Source organism: Macrotis lagotis, chromosome X, assembly GCF_037893015.1.
Source record: "Macrotis lagotis isolate mMagLag1 chromosome X, bilby.v1.9.chrom.fasta, whole genome shotgun sequence".
NCBI classification, from domain to species: Eukaryota; Metazoa; Chordata; class Mammalia; order Peramelemorphia; family Peramelidae; genus Macrotis; species Macrotis lagotis.
In genome coordinates, this window is record NC_133666.1 from 60402923 (window position 1) to 60424458 (window position 21536).

Below are 21536 nucleotides of genomic sequence, written 5' to 3' on the forward strand. Positions count from 1 at the left end.
GTTTCCTCAAGAGTAATGACATCTGTCTTGACCATTTTGAGGAGGTTTTCCATGAGGATTTGGGAAGAAGTACAATACTTATACATGAAATCTATATCTTAAAACATATATACATTTTTGTAATGTATCTATAACATATCTTTAACTTTTACATACATAGAAATTTTTGCTGTATAAGATCAAAATCTGAACACTTGTACTTCTGATCCATTATGTAAAAGCAGCAAATAGATGAAAAATGTTCACATTTCCATGAATTGTATATAAATTTTCCTGAACACTTCAAATTGTAAACTGTATTAGATTGGTGCAAGGTGTAATTTATTTCAAAAGGAAAAATTAATTAACTTTCAATTTGAATTTTATAATTAATGTGTTAATTATATTTAATATATTTATTTATAAATAATGTGTTTATTTATAAATAATATAATTTTAATTTAATTTTCAATTTCAAAACTCATAGCAGTAATAGCACATTTATTTTCTAGAATTATGAAGTTGTTTTAACAGGAAATATTCAATGAAGTTAATAACAACACATTTTGATGAACATTTAATAGAACTAAACTGTTGTTCACATAAGTAAGTGCATATAGACTTTCTGGTTTGGATGATGATAGCAAATTGGTCACAGAAATGTAATTTTGTTTTGTCTTTATTCTCAAACATGGAAAGTTTTCACTATAGTGAAAGTTCAAGTCAGTGTAACAAATGCAATTCCAAACCATTATGAAATGTGTAAATGGTTTCCAAAAAATCAGGAAAATGTTTACTTAGTTCAAAGTGTCTTCTTAAGGATGGATGTTGGCAGAGTCCCCGATTCCACTAGCCCCTTCCTGTGGCTTCATTTCACAGAAGTAGATGTTGATAGGGCCATTCTTACTCTTGAGGTACATGGATGTAGAGTTGGTGTCCATGGCTGGCACTTCTAGCTGGGTTTCTTCTGGAGCCTTGATTACCATGAGAAAATTATTGTCAAAGTCCTGGATGTTCTGGATGTCCTGGCAAGTCACATAGGCTAATCGCTGGTTCTCAGGATCCTCAGTGATGCCAGCCAGGTTTTTGGTTGTGTTTGAGATTAGTTCATCCAGGTGCTTCTCATTTTCCTCCAGTTGTGTCAACTGGGCTGCCAGTGATGGGGCTCCCAAGGCTTTTGGGTTCGGCCCTATCCACTGCACAATATTTTTGGCCTTCTTTTCTAGGAGGCCAATACCATCTAGCACATTGGTGATGTCATACAAACGCCGTTTGTGCACATGGAGTCTGGCAGCTACATCATTGAGCTCCAGGAGCCCATGAGGGGTTGATTTGAGGAGTTTCATGAATCTCTGGGTCAGGAATACCAGGGATCCACTTCTCTCACTCCTCTTGACTGGTGACACCTTTCTCCTGCTCCTCAATTGGTTTGGAAATTTAGATTGTGGCCTATGCCGCTTTAGTATGTCATAATGCTGCACAAACTTCTTCACCTTCTTTGGCTTCATCAGCAGCCCTTCCACCTGCCCGGGCTCCAGTACTGGTCCCTCCACCTGCCCAGGCTCCATCACTGACCCCTCCATCAGCATATTTCCCTCTATCTGCTCAGGCTCCAGCAACTGTTCTGGCCTCTCCATAATCACAGGCCCCTCCAACTGTCTGGGCCTCTCCATCAGCACAGGCCCCTCCAAGTGTTTGGGCCTCTCCATCAGCGTGGGATCATTGCACATCCCCTCTATGTTCTGTTGGCATTCCAAGCAGCTACTGCCAGTGGCATGGCTACCCCCTGTGCTGGCCTCCATGTTGTGGAGCAAAGGCGAGTCCCTGAAGGACTTTCTTTCAATGAGGACTAGACCAAAGTCACCCACCGCGCAGGCGCCTGAGTGGCCAACATCTCTCTCACCACCACCCAGAACACAAGGGCCCATGTCATAAGGGGCAAAATCGGATGTGTCTACCACTTGATGGTTGGCCAGATTGCTGTTGACCAGCCTATAAGTAGGCAGTTCCCGGTTAGCGGGGCTACAGGGTTCTCCGTGAGAGGTTTCTGAGATGGGGTATTCCCATTGCAGCCTCCGTAGCATGATTCTGCTACTGGCCTTTGGGGCAAGTTCTATTGAGGAATCGTCAGAGCTAGAAGGAGAGCTACTCGGTGGAGTTGCAGGTCCACAAGCTCTCTTCCCCAGGGAGTGGTTACTCATGGTAGCGTCAAAAGGAATACAACCTGAGGTCTCCGGAATCTTGAAGTATAGGTAAGGGGACGGCAACTTGACTTCCGAATGTCGCTGGAAGCTTGCCTGCGCCTTCTTAGGAAGATGGCTGTCCCCAAAGACCGACAGTAGGAGTGGGGTACGGGCTTCTCAGGCCCTTCAGTTCTTTCTCAGATTCGGCAAGTTGTCCCCAGGCTCATCTGTTGGTAGGAAAGAGTTGAAACAGCCAATCAACCACCTATTCAGACTCAGCCTGGTGTGGCCTGCGGCTTCTAGCTTGGCTTAGGGTCCCTGGCTGTACTCTTTGGCGCCCCCTACCACCACCCCCTAGCTGGGGAGCCTCCTACCAACTGGTAAATTGGGCAGCAAACACTCACGAGTCAGTCAGATAACCTCGAACTTCTTCAAAAGACAGCACCCTGCTGCTCCTAGGCGTTCATGCCTTATCCCTAGGCAATGCGGCGGCAAATAGAACGCAGGACTTCCTCACTTTAGCGCTTGGAACACAGACATTCACGCAAGGCTGGACACTTGCACAAAGTTCCTCCAGTCTTATGTGCACAGAATTCTGGGAAACCACGCTTGGGGTGCAGGAGGAAGAGAGCAAGAGGAAGATACAATTCGTTGGAAGTCGACTTGGAGTGAAAGGTCACCGGCTCTTGCCAGAGTCTGATTTCACTTTTATTCGAAAATGGGGTTTTTCCCAGGCAGATCCAACAAAATGCAAATGTAGATTGGAAAAATTATCCAATAAAAATGGGAGCTTCTTTATACAAGTAGCTAGATTCAAATTTGAGCTCCGTAAGTGACCTCGGCCATTTTTTTAAGGGGAGGAATTTGTACGAGATCTCCTGAGTACCAGTCTCCTTTATATCTCTATCACTGAGCTCATTTTACTGATACATAGACATATGTGGTAAAAGCTAAGGTGATTCCACAGAGATCTAAAGGACAGCAGTTGGACCACAACCGATTACTTAATCCCAGAAACCGAAGTAATTCCAAGAATCAATGATGTTCAGGAATCCCCTATATTATTAGGGGAATAGGACTCCCAAGCAGAGTTCTTCAATCAAGAAATATAATTTACAAAAATCAGATTTGTCTTTTCAGGCAACATCCAGTTTTCATGATTAATCAAATGCTAAGAGAAGAGCTAATGTCCTTTATAAGACAAAGTTTTGACTAGCTACACCTTTCTGATCTTTTATCCTCAATCTTTTCCTTCCGAACTTGATCAAAAATTTGTCTCTTGAAAGACTTTATCCTCCTTCCGCAGCCACCGCCCCAAGTCCTCCACAGAATTCTTGTTCAACGTCAGGACCCTTAACACAAATTTACAATGCTCCAACAGTTCTGCCTTACGAAGACAGTCTTCAGGGCTGTTGCATTTTAAAGAGTCAGATTCATTAGAAGTTTTTGAGTTCCCTCAGTTGAGTCTCATCTGACTCTGTAACCCCATTTGGGATTTCCTTGGCAAAAAAATGTTATTTCCTTCTCCAGGTTAGTTAAGGCAAAAACGATAAAGTGACTTACCCTGGGTCACACAGTAATTATCTGAGGTCAAATTTAAATTCACAAATATAAATCTTCCTGACTTCCAGGTCTGGCTTTCCATCCAATGTACAACCACTGAAAAGAAACATCAAAATTAAAAATAAGACAAAAGTTATAAGAGGCACAAAATACTATTTAAGCCAATATAAAGAAAAACTGCCCAAGCAAATCTATCACTAAAAACATATTGTGTTGTTTTATTTTTTTTTATTCTTCTAATTTATTTAAGTCAATTGGATTGACTAACTTAGCCAACATCAAACTGTTGGGTAATTATCAAGAATCTGAATTCATATTTGAACTCAGGTCCTCCTGACTCCAGGGCCAGTACTCTATCCACTCTACCACATAACTGCCCCATTTTTATACTTCAAAAAATATAATATAACCTTATATAACCTTAGGCAAGCTATTTAACCCCATGACTTTGCAAAAACCAAAGAAAAGACACAAACTATTTCAACAGAATATTTAGTTAATACATTAACTCTGGATGGACCACAGTTCCCATAGTGCTTCCTAAAAGATCTTCCCAAATTTGAAGATCCTACTTCCCACACAAACACACAGAAACTAAAGGCTAAATTACATCGGATATTTTAATAGCTAAATTTGATTACCCCATTAATTATGACATGTAAATCAACTTAACAACAACAAAAGCAAACAAAATATCCTGAATTTGATACTCCCATACAAACAATAGTATTCATTACAAATATCGTTATGAGGGTTCCTTCCAAACACAATACTGCTCTCACAAAACACATAGCTCACACTCCTCTAACTTTGACTAATAACAACCAGCAAAATGCTATTGGTGAATTTGTTCATTGGGAGGGAGTTTCTACTTTTGTTGCAAAAGATAAAAAATCATTAAGCCAAATGAGATAATAAAAGCTTTTGAAGGACACAGGACTGAGCAGTGAAAAGTTCTGAACATGAAATCAAGAAAAATGGAATGACATTCATTAGCTCTGAAAGCCAGAACAAGTCATATAAAATTTTTAAGCCTCAAACCATATCCCAGACTTTACTCACTAAGTCACTTGATACATTGTGATCTACTCAACTGAGCAAAGGAGTGAAAAACTGTACATTAACTGACCAATAAGCACCAAAACACATACAAATGTGAAATCTTACATCATTCTAAACTCATGATATTTACCTGCTTTGACTTATAAATAATTTAAAACCAATTTAAAAGCGAGAAATGTTGACCACAGGTTCTACTGAGAAACTGTTTATTTACAAAATTTCTTAAATATTTTTCTTTCTGTTGACTTCACCATTTATCCATCCATATATCCCTGGGGAAATCCTATACACTCTATAGGTCTCAGTCGTAGCCAGTAAAGGATGAAAGGATCAGAATAGGTAACATGTGAGAACTCTTTAAAAGTAAAGTGATGATCCTATAATTCTTTTCATTCCCAAGGCACAATTGTCAATAGCCATTTGTTTTATCAGTAATAACTGTTCTTTTGAATAATAATCCTAAAATTTAAATTACACTAAGTAAATAAATACATCAAATTTAAGAACTTCCCTGAAGTTCATAATAATGGAACATGATTGTTTTCCCACTAATTTTATCATTATCTTTTATATTCAGTTCACTTCCTGTCAGATTTTGAAAACAACTTTCTAAATATTGCCCTAATATAAATGTACAGATCTGGATTTTTAAAAAGGCAGCACTCTCACTGTCTGTAAATTTTAGAACCTACTGCTGAAAAAGGAAAGCAATAACCATTTGTATGCCTCATTAGAAAATGAAATCATGGATTTTATTCATCTCAAGAGCAGCTTAAAATGAAAAAGTGTAGCATGTTAACTGTTTAGTTAAAAACATACAGCCCTAGTTCATTGTTTTCCAAAAAGGATGGAATATGCCCTGATTTGAAGATATTTTAGGGATTCTATGAAGCCTAAGTCTATGCCTATTTTAAGAAAACAACTTTGTGAAGGATAACCTGAAGATCTTTATATAGAAAGTTGTTATTAAGCTTAGAACTAATTTATTCCCATTTATCTCCTTTTATTTTTTGATTTTCATCATTTTTGCTTAATGGGCAAAAATATTGTACTTTTATCTAGTGCCCCATATATCCTCACAAAGTTCTCATTTCCATTCTTTTTAATAAAAAAAGGAAAAGATCATTTTTAACATTAGTTTTTAAAATAATTTTGAATTCCATATTTTCTCTCTTCCTCTCACATGTACTCTCTTCCTGAGACAGGAAGAAATTTGATATGTTATACATGTTTAAATATGTAGAACATACTACCATATTAATTATGCTGGCAAAGAAGAAACAAATCCAAAGGGGGAAAAACACACAAAAAATCCTGAAACTGAAAAATAGTATACTTTCATCTGCATTCATATTCCATCAGTTCTTTTTCTGCAGATGAAGTAGCAATTTTTATCATAAGTCTTTGGAAATGTCTTATACCATTGTATTGCTCAAAATAGCTGTCATTCACATCTAATAATCAGACATGATTACCATTACTGTGAACAATGATGTTCTTATTCTGCTCACTTAACTTTGCATCACTTCATACAAGTCTTTTCCAGGTTTTCCTGAAATCCGCCTGCACATCATTTCTTTTTTTTTTTGATAAAATATCTGTATTTTTATTTGTTTTTGAAGATTTTATTTTTATTTTTACAATTTTTCTCCTAATCTTGCTTCCCTCCCCCCACCCCCCATAGAAGGCAGTGTGGTACTCTTTACATTATTTCTATGATATACATTGATCTAAGTTAAATGTGATGAGAAAGACATCATATCCTTAAAGGAAAAAAATAAAGTCTAAGAAATAGCAAAATTAAATAATAACATAATAGTTTTTTTCCTAAATTGGGGTAATGATCTTCAGTCTTTGTTCAAACTCCACAATTCTTTCTCTGGATACAGATGGTATTTTCCATTGCAATGTAGCCCAAAATTGTCCCTGATTGTGGCACTGATGGAATGAGCAGGTCCATCAACGTTGATCATTGCTTCCATGTTGCTGTTAGAGTCTACAGTGTTTTTCTGGTTCTCCTAATGTCATTCAGCATCAGTACATGCAAATCCTTCCAGGCTTTCCTAAATTCTCATCCCTCCTGGTTTTTAATAAAACAATAGTGTTCCATGACATACATAGAATACAGTTTATTAAGCCATTCCCCAATCGATGGATATTCCCTCAGTTTCCATCTCTTTGCCACCACAAACAGAGCTGCTATGAACATTGTTGTATAGGTGATGTTTTTTACCCTTTTTTCATAATTTCTTCAGGGTATAGCCGCAGCAGCAGTGGTATTGCTGGATCAAAGGGGATGCACATTTTTGTTGCCCTTGGGGCATAATTCCAAATTGCTCTCTCTAAAAGTTGGATGATTTCACAGCTCCAACAACAATGTGTTGGTGTCACAGATTTCCCACATCCCTTCCAAGATTGATCATTGTCCTTTCTGGTCATATTGGCCAATCTGACAGGTGTAAGTCGGTACCTCAGAGAAGCTTTAATTTGCATTGCTCTAAGTAGTGATTTAGAGCAATTTTTCATATGACTATAAATCACTTTGATTTTTTCATCTGTAAATTGCCTTTGCATAGCCTTTGACCAGTTGTCAACGGGAGAATGGTTTGATTTTTGGAAAACTTCATTCAATTCTCTGTATATCTTAGAAATGAGTCCTTTGTCAGAAATACTAGTCAAAATTGTTTCCCAATTTACTACATCTTTTGATCTTGGTTACAGTGGTTTTGTTTGTGCAAAAACTTTTTAATTAAATGTAATCCAAATTGTCATGTTTGTTTTAATGATGTTCTCCATCTCTTCCTTGCTCATAAACTGCTTTCGTTTTCATAGATCTGACAGGTAAACTACTCCTTGATCTTCTAGCTTTTTTATAATTTTTTTATGTCTAAATCTTGTATCCAGTTTGATCTTATCTTGGTATAGGGTATGAGGTGTTGTTTTAATCCCAGTTTCTTCCATACTAACTTCCAATTTTCCCAGCAGTTTTTTTTATCAAAGAAAGAGGTTTTATCCCCAAAGCTGGACTCTTTGGGTTAATTGACAGCAGATTACTATAATCATTTCCTGCTATTGCACCTAGTCTATTCCACTGATCCACCACTCTATTTCTTAGCCAATACCAGACAGTTTTGATGACTGATGCTTTATAATATAATTTTAGATCTAGTAAGGCTAGGCCACCTTCTTTTGAACTTTTTTTCATTGAATACCTGGGAATGCTTGACTTTTTAATTTCTCAATATGAATTTACTTACAACTTTTTCTAACTCATTAAAGTACTTATTGGAATTTTATTGGTAGGACAATAAACATCAAGTTTAATTTTGGTAGAACTGTCATTTTTATTATATTAGCTCTACCTATCCATGAGAAGTTGATGTTTGCTCAGTTATTTAAATTTGATTTTATTTGTGTAAGAAGGGTTTTGTAATTGTTTTCAAAAAGTTTCTGAGTCTGCAATGACAGGTAGACTCCCAGGTATTTTATATTGTCTGGAGTTATTTTAAATGTGATTTCTCTTTGTAGCTCTTTCTGATGCATCTTGCTAGTCATATATAGAAATGTTGAGGATTTATGAGGGTTTATTTTATATTTTGCAACTTTTCTAAAGTTGCTAATTATTTCTAGTAGTTTTTTGAATGATTTCTTGGGATTATCTAGGTAGAACATCATGTCACCTGCAAAGAGTGAGAGTTTTGTCTCCTCCTTCCCAATTCTAATTACTTCAATTTTTTTCCTTCTCTTATTGCCTAGGCTAACATTTCTAATACGATATTGAATAGTAGTGGTGATGAAGGGCATCCTTGTTACACCCCTGATCTTATTGGAAATGCCTCTAGACTATCCTTGTTGCATATAATGCTTGTTGATGGTTTCAGATAGATCAGATAGATACTACCTATTATTCTAAGGAAAAATCCATCTATTCCTACACTCTAGTGTTTTTAGTAGGAATGGGTGCTGTATTTTGTCGAAAGATTTTGCAGCATCTATTGATAGAATCATATGATTTCTGATAGGTTTGTTATTGATATAATTAATTATACTAACGATTTTCCTAATATTGAACCAACTCTGCATTCCTTGGAAAAATCTTACTTGGTCATAATGTATTATCCTTTTTAATTGAAAGGCAAATGCGTTTAAGTGGCTTTCCCAAGGTCACACAGCTAGGTAATTATTAAGTGTCTGAGACAGGATTTGAACTCAGGTACTCCAGGGTCAGTGCTTTATACACTGCGCCACCTGGCCAACCCATAATGTATTATCCTATTGATAACATGTAGTCATTTTGCTAAGATTTTATTTAAGATTTTTGCATCTATATTAATCAGTAAGATAGTTCTATAATTTTCTTTCTCTGTTTTAACTCTTCTTGGGTTAGGTAACAGCACCATATTGGTGTCATAGAAAGAGGCAGAATTCTATCTTCACCTATTTTTCCACAGAGTTTATATAGAATTGGAACCAATTGTTCCTTAAATGTTTGATAGAATCCACTTGTGAAGCCATCTGGCCCTGGAGATATTTTCTTAGGGAGTTTAATAATGGCTTGTTGCATTTCTTCTGAGATAAGGTTATTTACGTATTTAATTTCCTCTTCATTTAACCGGGGCAACTTATATTTTTGTAAATATTCATCCATTACATTTGGATTGTCAAATTTATTGGCACAGAGTTGGGCAAAATAATTCTGAATTATTACTTTAATTTCCTCCTCATTGGTGGTGAGTTCATCTTTTTCATTTATGATACTAGCAATTTGGTTTTCTTCTTTCTTTTTTTGATGAAATTGACCAGAGGTTTATCAATTTTATTGGATTTTTTCATAAAACCAACTCTTGGTTTTATTTATTAGTTCAATAGTTTTCTTGCTTTCATTTTTGTTAATTTATCCTTTAATTATTAGAATTTCTAATTTGGTATTTAATTGGGGTTTTAATTTGTTCTTTCTCTTATTTCTTAGTTGTATATTTAGTTCATAGATTTCCTATTTAATTTATTCATGTAAACATTTAAAGATATACTATATATCCCCTGACAGCCACCTTGAGTGAATCCAATAGATTTTCCTATGTTGTTTCATTATTGTCATATCTAGGATGAAATAATTAATTCTTTCTATAATTTGTTGTTTGATCCACTCATTCTTTAAAATGAGGTTATTTGGTTTCCAATTAGTTTTGGGTCTATATCTCCCTGGCCCAATATTGCATATGATTTTTATTGCATTATGACCTAAGAAAGATGTGTTCACTATTTCTGTCTTTCTACAGTTAATCATTAGCTTTTTATGCCCTAGTACATGGTCAATTTTTTTGTGTAAGTGCCATATACTGCAGAAAAAAAAGTATATTCCTTTCTATCCCCATTCAGTTTCCTCCATAAGTCTATCACATCTAGATTTTCTAACAATCTAGTCATCTCCTTAACTTCCTTGTTTATTTTTATGGTTAGATTTATCTAAATATGAGAGTGGGAGGTTGAGGTCTCCTACTAGCAGAGTTTTGCTGCTGTATCTTCCTGTACCTCTCTCAACATCTCCTCTAAGAATTTTTATGCTATACCATTGGGTGCATACATATTTAGTATTGAAATATTTATTGTCTATGGTATCTTTTAGGAGGATATAGTTTCTTTTCTTATCACTGTTAACACTATCTGTTTTTGTAGCTGCTTTGTCTGAGATAAGGATTGCTAACCATGCTTTTTTCACTTCAGTGGAAGCAAAATATAATTTACTCCAATCCTTTACCTTCACTCTAATGAATCTCTCTGCTTCAAATGAGTTTCTTATAAGCAGCACATTGTAAGATTTAATTCACTCTTCCATTTGCTTACATTTTAAGGCAGAGTTCATCCCATTCACTTTCAAAGTTATATAATTACTAACTCTTTATCGCCCTCCATGCTATATCTTCCCTCGGTATTTTTCCCTTTTTTTTTTTACTTTATCCATATTCCCCAGTATTTTCTTTCTGAATACTGTCACCTTCAGTGTGTTTGCCTTCCTATATCAACCCCCCCACCTTTCTTTCCCCTTTCCCTTTTCCCCTTCTTCCTTCCCTTTTTTCTGCTAGTTTGCCTTTTTTTCTCCCCCTCCCCATCTCCCCCTCCACTTTTCCCCTTTTAATACTTGAAAAGTAAGATAAGTTTCTTAACTGAATGTGTGTAAGCTTAAGCCAAGTCTGATGATAGGAAGATTCAGGTGATTCTTGCATAGTGCCTGTCTTTTCTCCACCATCTTTGATGGAAGTCTGTTGCTCATCATTTCATACAGCACAATAATATAATTGTTATATAATTGCTTATATAACACAATTTGTTTAGCTATTGCCTACTGAATGGCATCCTCTCAATTTCCAGTTCTTTGCCAACACAAAATAACTCCTATAAATACTTTTTACACATACAGATCCTTCATCCCCTCACCCCCTTTTTTCACTTTTGGATATCGACTTACAAGTATTTTTGGAACAAAAGGTATACACAGTTTTATATTCCTTTAGGCATAGTTCCAAAGAGCTCTCCAGAATGACTGGATGAGTTCAAATCTCCATCAAGAATGCATTAATTAGAGTCCTATGTTTCCCTCATCCCCTCCAACATTTATTATTTTTCTTTTTTTTGTCATATTAGCTGATCAGATATGTGCGAGGTGGTACTTCACAGTTATGTAAATTTGTATTTCTCTAATAGTGATTTAGAACATTTTTTTTTCATATAACTATAGACAATTGTGATGTCTTTAACTAAAAATTATCTGTTTATATCCTTTGACCATTTAACAATTATGGAGTGGCTTGTATTCTTATAAATCTGAAAAAAATGTTACTTGCTCTAAAAATTATACCATAACTTTCTACTTTCCTTCTAAACTTGGGAGAACTGATTTTGTTTGTATGAATACTTTTAAATATAATCAAAATTGTCCGTTTTATATCTAAAAATGTTCTCTATTTGTTGTTTAATAACAAATTCTTCCCTTCTTTATAGATCTCCCAAGAAAATTGTTCCTTGCTCTCCTAATATGCTTATGTTATCACCCTTTACTTTTAAATCTTATTCCCCTTTTGAGCTTCTCTTAGCAAATACATACATACATATATATATATATATATATATATATATATATATATATATGTATATGATGTAAAACATTGCCCTATATCTAGGTTCTGCCATACTGTTTTCCAGTTTTCCCAGAAGCTTTTTCTCATTCCCATTCTTACATCTTTTGAGATTTATATTTCTGAGGGTGAAGATTCCAGAGGTGGACAATTTTTTCTTTACATTAAGAATTGAAGAGTCCAGGGGCAGGGTCAAGACAGTGGAAAGAAGCCAAGAACTTCCATGAGCTCTTCCAAGTTTTCTCTAAAACAATGCTAATCATGCCTCTAAACAGCTTCTGGAACAACAGAACCCACAAAAAGGCAAAATGGAGGATTTTTCAGCATAACATATCTTAGAAGGACTTCAGGAAAGTTCTGTCCTAGTCCAATGCAGGGGAAGCATGTCCAAGCAGAGATTGGGTGGGAAAGGCAATGGGATAATCTCAATCACAACACAGCTCACCAGTCAAGGACCCTAGGTCCCAGTTCAGCTAACCAATGATGCAGCAGACCAACTGAGAGGCTTTGAGGCCCAGTGTCAAAGGTAAATTGTGAGTCTGGGAAACCAAGTGCAGTGGGCATGGCTATAACCTCATTTCAGAAAAAGAAATTGAAGAAACCATCAATGAAATCCCTAAGAAAAAAATCTCAAGACCCAGATGAATTTACAAGTGAATTCTACCAAACATTTAATGAACAATTAATTCAATTTCCATATAAACAAATTTTTAAAAAAGGAGTTCTGCCAAGTTCCTTTCATGACACCAATTTGGTAAGAGTCAAAATAGACAGAAAATTATAGAACAATCTCCCTAATGAACATTGATGCAAAAATTTTAAATTAAAATTTTAGTAAATAGATTACAACAAAGTTAGTACTAGGATAATACACCATAATCAGGTAGGATTTATGCCAGGTAGGCAGGTTCAATATTGGGAAAATAACAATTAACTTCATCAAACACAAAACTAACCGAAATCATAAGATTATCTTAGGAGATGCTGGAAAAGCCTTTGACAAAATACAGCACCTATTCCTATTAAAAATACTATAGATGAATATTTGTAGTTTGCCTTACAATAAAAAGAATATCCATCTAAAACCATAAGCAAATATTACTTGTAATGGGGATAAACTAGGAGCATTTTCAATAAGATCAAAGTGAAATAAGGTTGCCCATTGTCACCACTACTAATCAATATTTTATTTAAATTGTTAACTTTAGCAGTAAGATAAGAAAATGACCCTGACAGAATTAGAATTGGTAATGGGAAAGCAAAACTTTCGGTCTTTGCAGACAATATAATAGTATATTTAGAGAATCTAAGAAAATCAACTAAAAATCCACTTGAAACAATTAACAACTTCAGCAAAGTAGGATACAAAATAAAACTATATAAATCATCATTATTTCTATATATGAACAATAAAGCCCAAGAACAAGAGATAGAAAAAGAAATTCCATTTAAAGTAACTGTTAGGCAACATAAAATATTTGGGAATCTACCTGTGAAGAAACCTAGAAACTATATGAATACAATTACAAAACACTTTTCACAAATAAAATCAGATCTAAACAACTGGAAAAATGTCAAGTATTCATGATGAGGCTGAGCTAATATAAGAAAAATGACAATTCTATCCAAATTATATTACTTATTCAGTGCCTCTCTAATCAAAGTACCAAAAAATGTTTTGAAGAACTATAAAAAAATGGTAATAAAATTCATCTAGAGAGACCAAAGTTCAAAAATATCATAAAGCAGGAGTCATTAAAACTTTTTGGCACTGGTTAAGAAATACAGACAAAGACAAGCATTTGAGAATAGGAAGACAAGAAATAGTAATAAATGATTATAGTAATCTATAGTAAACCCAAAGACACCAGCTTCTGGGATAAGAACTCACTGATAAAAAATGCTGGGAAAACTGGAAGACAGTATGGCAGAAATTTAGACATAAAAGGTCATATCATCAGCCAACTAGGAGAAAAAGGAATAGTTTACCTGTCAGAATAGTTCATCTGTTTTCTAAAGAAAGGGGAGCAGTTTATGATCAAAAAAGAGATTGTGGACATTAAAAAAAATTCAAAATGGATAACGTTGATTACATTAAATTGAAAAGTTTTAGCACAAATAAAATCAATGCAACCAAGACTAAAATGAAGGCAATAAGTTGGGAAACAATTTTTACAACTAGTTCTTCTGATAAAGGACTTATTCATAAAATATCGAGAAAACTGAGTCAAATTTATAAGAATACAAGTCATTCCCTAATTGATAAATGGTCAAAAGATATGACAAGACAATTTTCAGATCAAGAAATTAAAGCTGTCTATAATCATATGAAAAAAATACTCTAAATCATAACTGATTAATGAAATACAAATTAAAACAACTCTGAGGTACCACTTCATCCCAGATTGGCTAAAATGACAAAGAAAGAAAATGAGGAATGTCAGAGAGGATTTGGGAAAACTGCAGTATTTTGGAGTTGTGAATTGATCCAATCATTCTGGAGAATGGTTTAGAACTATAACCAAAGTGCAATAAAACTGCATACCCTTTCATCCAGCAATACCACTACTAGGTCTGTAACACAAAGAGATCATACAAAACGGGAAAAAAAATCTATATGTACAAAAGTATTTATAACAGCTCTTTTTGTCTGGCAAAGAATTGGAAATTGAAGGATGCTCATCAATTGGAGAATGGCTGAGCAAATTACAGTATATGATTATGATGTAGTACAATTGTTCTGTAAGAAAGTATGAGTGGGCAGACTTCAGAATAATCTGGAGAGACTGGTATGAACTGATGCTAAGTGAAATGAGCAGAACCAGAAGAACATTGTACAAATTAACAGCAACATTGTAAGATGATCAACTATGATAGTCTTAGCTCTTCTCAACAGCACAATGACCAAAGACAATTCTAAAAGACTTGTGATGGAAAATGTCATCCACATCAAAAGGGGAAAAAACGCTATGGAGTCTGAATGCAGTCCAAAGCATGCTATTTCACTTTTTGAATTTGTTTTATGATTTTTTCCCTTCTAATGGTTTTTGTTCCCTGTTGTTCTCATTCTTCTTTTATAACATGACTAATCTGAAAACATGTTTAACACAGCTGTATATATTTAATCTACACCAGATCACTGGCTGTTCAGGGTTGGGAGGAGGAAAGGAAGATAGGGAGAAAAATGTGGAATTCACAATTTTATAAAAATGAATATTGAAAATTATCCTGGCATGTAATTGAATAAAATAAAATAAAGTAATATATGAATAAAAAAAGAAACTGCCATTCACATCCAAAGAAAGAACTAGGGAATCTTTCAAATTTTTTCCCATGTTTTTTTCCACTTATGTTCTGATTCTTCTTTCACAGACTACTATGGAAATATGCTAAACATGCTTGTGCATTTATGGCCTATATCAGATGAATTTCTGTCATGGGGAGGTGGAGGGAAGGGAGAGCAGTAGAAAAATGTGGAATTCAAAATTTTATATAAATCAATGTTGAAAACTATCTTCACATAATTGGAAAAAAATAAAATTAAGAACAGAATAGAGGAGTCTTTGCCAAAATTTATCTAGGTAGAGTTTAAAATGAGTTCTTGATTTTGACATTGATAATTATCCACTTATATGTAGGATATTTTGAAAATGAATTTACAACAAGAATCTAGTTGTGGCATATATATGAAAACAGCTTGCAAATTGTGATATGCATAAAAGTTATTCATGAATTATCCTATCTTTGGTTTCTTTCTCCCTCCCTCCTATTTCTGACTGAAATACATGACAACTTGGTATTGGTGGGGGAAGGAAGGAAGCAAAAAAAAAAAGATGATACTAGAACAATCAGAGGACTTTATTGTCCTCCTCTGCTTTGAATCTCTGAACTCTATCATTGTCATTCATATTCATAATCCACAGTGAATCTTCCAACTTGATTACCAATTAGAAAGAAATATGAAAATAATGGTCTATTTAGAAATTTAGAAATTTAATGCTCAATTTGGATTGTATGGTTCTTATTTTTGGACCCTATTTTCAGAACTTCATCACTGACTAAAGGACATGAAGAGATCATTAAAATTCTGAATTCTTCCCCCCCAAATAATCGGAGAAAAAGGATTTTATTTTTCCTTTATATTTTCAAAAATCAATTTGGTAAAGGTAACATGAATAGGAATTCTCCATGACAACTTTTATTACAAAATAATCTCATCTATTCATCTTTTAGAATTTTAATTTAATTTTAATTCTCTACAATATGACCAAATATACATGGAACAAAAAAGATTATGCATGAAAATATATATCTCTATTATACATAATTTTTATTTTTTTAATTTTAAAAGAATATGCGACAAGTAACTATCAAATTTGCCCTCTCTTCTAGGTTCCCTTCTGAACCTCTTTCTGCATATTTTTCCTTTCTTTAAAAAAATGCCACAATGACCAATTTTTCTTTCCTTTCTAGACATCACATTCACATCCTCCTCTCCTTCCCCAACCCTAACCCCCAATTAAAAACAAACCTTTCCATTCAATAAGCAAGCATATGCAAATAAAATAAATCCACAGAATACCCCTCCAATTGACTCCTAATCATATGTTTTCTCTCTCCTACTCCATGAAATTTCCATGAAGGCAAAAACTTTGCCATAGCTTATTATCATCCATAGTACCTAATCTATTGCCTTATCACGTACATATCCTAGAATCACAGTCTTTGAAACATGAAAGAGATCTCATTGGCTATCTAGTTTAACTTAAACAGAAAAAAGGCATTTCCACTAGAACATGCCTGGAAAGAGAGTATCCAGTCTCTGTATGGAGAATATCCAATTACAGGGAGGCCTCCCAAGGAGGCCCATTTCACTTTGGAATAATTCTAGACATTAGAAAGTTTTTAGTGACATCAGGTCAAATTTTGCTACTTTGCTTTAGCTATAGTTCCATACATTTCTACCTTTTCACACATATTCCCTAAAAAAGACCATGCTTCCTTCCCATTTAGGGTTCAGTGTCACTGGTTTAGAGCACAAACATTCTATTGCCACTTTTCTTCTATGCTACTTCATTAAAAAGGATCAAATAAGATTATATTTGGAAAAGTCTTTAGACAGCCCGGCAAAGAGCATGTATAACATAAATCCTTATTTCCTTCCTCTACCTTCCCCTCCTTTAAATGCCTTTGGTTTGTATTAATTGTGTCCTCTGACTGACTAAATAATTAAATATATTATTAGAGGCTCACACACTCTTAGTTTTGGGTGGATAAAGATCCAAGTACTTTGACCATGAAGCAACCTGTGTAGAAATTAGAGAGTGGGGGCAGCTAGGTGGTGCAGTGGATAGAGCACTGGCCCTGGAGTCAGGAGGACCTGAGTTCAAATCTGATCTCAGACATTTAATAATTACCTAGCTGTGAGGCCTTGGGCAAGCCACTTAACCCCATTGCCTTGCAAAAACAAAAAAAAAAGAGAAAAAAAATGGAGAGTGCTCTTCAGTTTATGAAAGGGGGCACATTTTGTTACCCTTGTTCTTATTATGCCATTACAATGAAGGTCTTTGCTTCAGGCTAACTGCATCAAGTGCCTGACTATTAAATATTAGCAGCACCAATGAGGGCTTGGAAACTCAAGACTTAGTAGTGTAAATCCACAGAATGCTTTGAACTTGAGGTAGTGATTCCCTGAGAGTCCCAACCTATGAGCAATAAAGGGATGATATAGACATTTTCCCATGTATTTGAATTTGTTCCTTATATGTCATGGATATCAGAACTTCATTAGAGAAGAATTTAAGAATCTTTTTCCCAGTGATCTATTTCCTCATTTGTTGAATTTGTTTGTGCAAAAGCTTTGCAAATTGCAGTAGTAAAAATTATTCATTCTGTTTTCTGGAATTCTCTTGAGTCCCTTTTGGTCACAAACTTCCACCCTATCTATGATAAAAAAAATTTCTCCCTTACTGTTCCTTTCTATAAGTCAAGATGTGGCCTTTAATATCCAGACCACATTCTCAGTTGCAGATTATTAAGATGGATAATGTTTGATCTTGGTTTAGACCTAATTTCCATCCAACAGCTTTCAAGTTTTTCCAAATTTTTTTTAGTCAAATAGGAACACCTGAGGGCTTTGGGGTGTACTGAACGTTGTGGTACTATGTTTGTTTCTGTACATTGTGTGCTTATAAACTATTTACCTGTTCATTGTGTTCCAGTGGCTGATCTCTTTATTAACCACTAGCACATCATTTACGTGATTACTGATTTATAGTACAAATTGAAATCTGGTATTGCCGGGCCCCCTTCTTTTCTATCTTTGTTCATTATTTTCCTTGAGATTCTTAACATTTTATTCCTCCAGATGAAATTCATTATTATTTTTCTAGATATATAAAACAACCCTTAGGCGGTTTGATTGGTATAGCACTGAATAATCAAATTAATTTAGGTAGTATTGTCATTTGCTTTACATTGGGATAGCCTAACTATACACACTTAAGCTCAACTCTTATTATTTAGTTCTGTCTTCATTTTTATAAACTATATTATGTTTTAATTTAAAAAGTTGCTGTGTATCTTGATAATGTTGTCATTCATCCTTCATTATCAAAGACCAATGACATCAGGAGGGTGATATTTTGACCTAAGAGTGAATTGGATTTCTGTGAGGCAGTGCTGTGCAAAATCATCAGTCTCACTCTCTCATCTGGGGTCATCAGAGTCCAGGGGTAAGTAATACGTCAGGATGACTGGTTGTGGCCCAACTGTGTCTTATGAAGTGAACTCTCATACACTTTACACATTCTGTATTTGTTTTCAATGGAATTTATCTCTTTCTGATGGCTTTTGTGGGGAATAGAAATTTTGATTATTTGGGGGGTTTATTTTATATTCCTCTACTTTACTATAGGGAAGATAGTGGATAGAGCATTGGGTCTGGAGTCACAAAGACCTCAATTCAAACACAGTTGTAGACATATACTAGATGTTTGACCTGAGCAAGTCTCTTGAATGTTTGCATCATTGTTCTCATCTGTCAAATGAACCAGAGGAGGAAATGGCAAACTACTCTAATATCTTTGCCAAGAAAACCCTAATTGTGATTAAGAAGAGTCAGACACAACTAAAGCAAGTAAACAATAACTTTACAATAGTTTTAAAATTTTAATCAAATCTCTAGGGTCCTTTAAGTTGATATATATCATCTAAAATAATTTTTTCTTCTCTAATTCTGCTTATTTACTCAATTTTTTCTTGTTTTAATACTATAGCTAGTATTTCTAAAACTATAGCATATAATAATGATCATAATAATCATATTTATTCCTCAGCTTACTGAAAAAGCTCCTAGCATTTCTCAATTATACATGTAAACCTTTGATAGTATTTTACATATTAAGGAAATATTCTTATATTCTTTTGTTTTCTTTTAAGAGAAATGTGTATTTGATATATTCACTTTGTTTTTCTTCATTTGAGTGTCATTCTTCATGGTCCCATTTGGGGATATTTTTGGCAAAGATATTGTAATCATTTGCCATTTTTTTTCTTCAGATCATTTTACAGATGAAAAAACTGAGGTAAATAGGGTTAATGACTTACTTAGGGTCACACAGCCAATACGTGTCTGAAACTATATTTGACCTCAGAAAGGTGAATCTTCTTGACTCCAAACCCAACACTATATACTTCACCACCTAGCTGCCTCATATTTATTGATATATAATTTAATTTTTTCCTTATTAATATAATTAATTCTGTTTATACCTTGCCTAATATTGGACCAACCTTGCAATGAAGTAAGAAAATCAACTGTTCACAGTGAACAATTATTTAAATATGTTATTGTAGCCTCTTTGTTAATATTTTGTATATTAATAGGTTGCTATGTACAGAGGGAATGGACATGAAGTCAAGAAGACCTGAGTTTCAATCCTTCCTCAGACATTGGCTAGTAGTATGATTCTGAATATGTTACTTTCCAGGTTTAGTTTCATCTATAAAATAAGGGATCAGGAGAAAAATATCTACCTCACAAGATTCCTGAGGAACAAATGAAATAATATGCATAAGTGTTTGAAAATCTAAAATACCATATAAATATGATTAATAATATCTTTGCATTGATATTCACTTGGAATATTTTTAGTTATGTTCTGTTTTAACATTCCTTGATTTAGGTATCAGGAGTATATATGGATCACATAAGCAATTTGGTAGATTATCTTTTTTTCTTTCAGCAAGGCTTATATAATATTAGTCTGAATTATTCTTTGAATGTTTGATATAATTTGCTTATAAATCTATCTTGTTCTTTTCTTTGGGAATTCATTTATCATTTTTTTCATTTTCATTCTCTAAAATTGGGTTATTACAATTCTCTATTTCTTATCTGTTAATCTGTGCATTTTAAATTTTGGAAATAGTCATCTATCTCATTAAAAACTGTTAGGGTTTTTTTGGCATAATTACCCAAATTTGTTAGCAAGAAAAATTTCCCTTATTTTTCATTATTTGTTGTGAATTTTCTTTTTTCCTTTCTGATACTTGCGATTTGGTTGCCTTTCTTGAAAAAGATTAGCTGATGGACTGTCCTATTAGTTTCTTTACTATCTCCTAGTTTTACATATCATTTCAATATAGAAATCTTCTTATTTTTATTTTGTGCTCTACTTCTAGCAAATCTGGGCACTTTTTATTTGTGATTTTTTTTTTTGTTTGGTCATAGTTTCCAGGCACTCTGATGATTCTGAGGTTATCTCTTCTAGACTTCTCATATAAGTCATCTGTTTCTTGTCATAGACATCTTACATTTTCTATTTTTTTTCCAACCTTTTCAATTTGAATATTTCTTGTGGTTTCATAGTCATTGATTTCAATTTGCTTCAATCTTATTTTCAGGGTGGGCTTTGGAAAAGATTTACCACCCTGTCTACTAAGATAGTAATTTGCCTTCTTTTCCCTGTTACTCATTTCATTTCAAATTACTCTTGCTAGTCTCTCCTTTCACTTCTCTCAGGTTTTTATGTAGTATGTGTGGCCTGGCCTTTTTCTTCTCTGAGATTCTGCTTGTAATTTTTGTGGTGTTACTCGTTTTTTTCAAAGTCATCATTTAGTACAATGGAAAAGATCTATGCATTTGGAGTAGAGGACATGAAGTTCAAATCCCAGGTCTATTATCTATCAGTGTGACTTTGGACAAGTCACTTTACCACTCCAGTCTTGAATTACTTCATCTCTAAAATAAGACTGTTGGACCACTAGATGATCTCTATGTTCCCCTTCAGCTTTAAATCTATGATCTTATAAGATAAGTTGACAAGTTTGGATAAAAGCTAGTAGGTAGGAAAGAAATAAGCATTTATTTAGCACCTACTATTACTTAAGATACTGTGTTAAGTGCTTTATAAGTATTTTATCCTCACAACACACCTGGGAGGTCAGTGCTCCACTTTTTTTTGTTTGTTTTTTTGCAAGACAATGGGGTTAAGTGCCTTGCCCAAGGCCACACAGCAAGGTAATTATTAAGTGTCTGAGGTAGGATTTGAACTCAGGTACTCCTAACTCCAGGGCCAGTGCTCTATCCACTGCACCACCTAGCTGCCCCATC

At 34.4% G+C, this 21536-nt stretch overlaps 1 protein-coding gene across 3 annotated transcripts in view; it reads right to left on the reverse strand.

Moving 5' to 3' along the window:
- Positions 1-470: 470 nt before the first annotated feature.
- LOC141496806 (uncharacterized) overlaps positions 471-21536 on the reverse strand; it is a 196020-nt gene continuing 174954 nt past the window's right edge. For all 3 annotated transcript variants that reach the window (XM_074199399.1, XM_074199400.1, XM_074199398.1), the window contains 2 exons: positions 2567-3821; positions 471-2389 (listed from right to left, as the gene is read on the reverse strand). In XM_074199399.1, the coding sequence (XP_074055500.1) occupies positions 795-2180 (1386 nt within the window). In that variant the 5' untranslated portion in view covers positions 2181-2389; positions 2567-3821 and the 3' untranslated portion in view covers positions 471-794. The remainder of the gene's footprint in view (positions 2390-2566; positions 3822-21536) is intronic.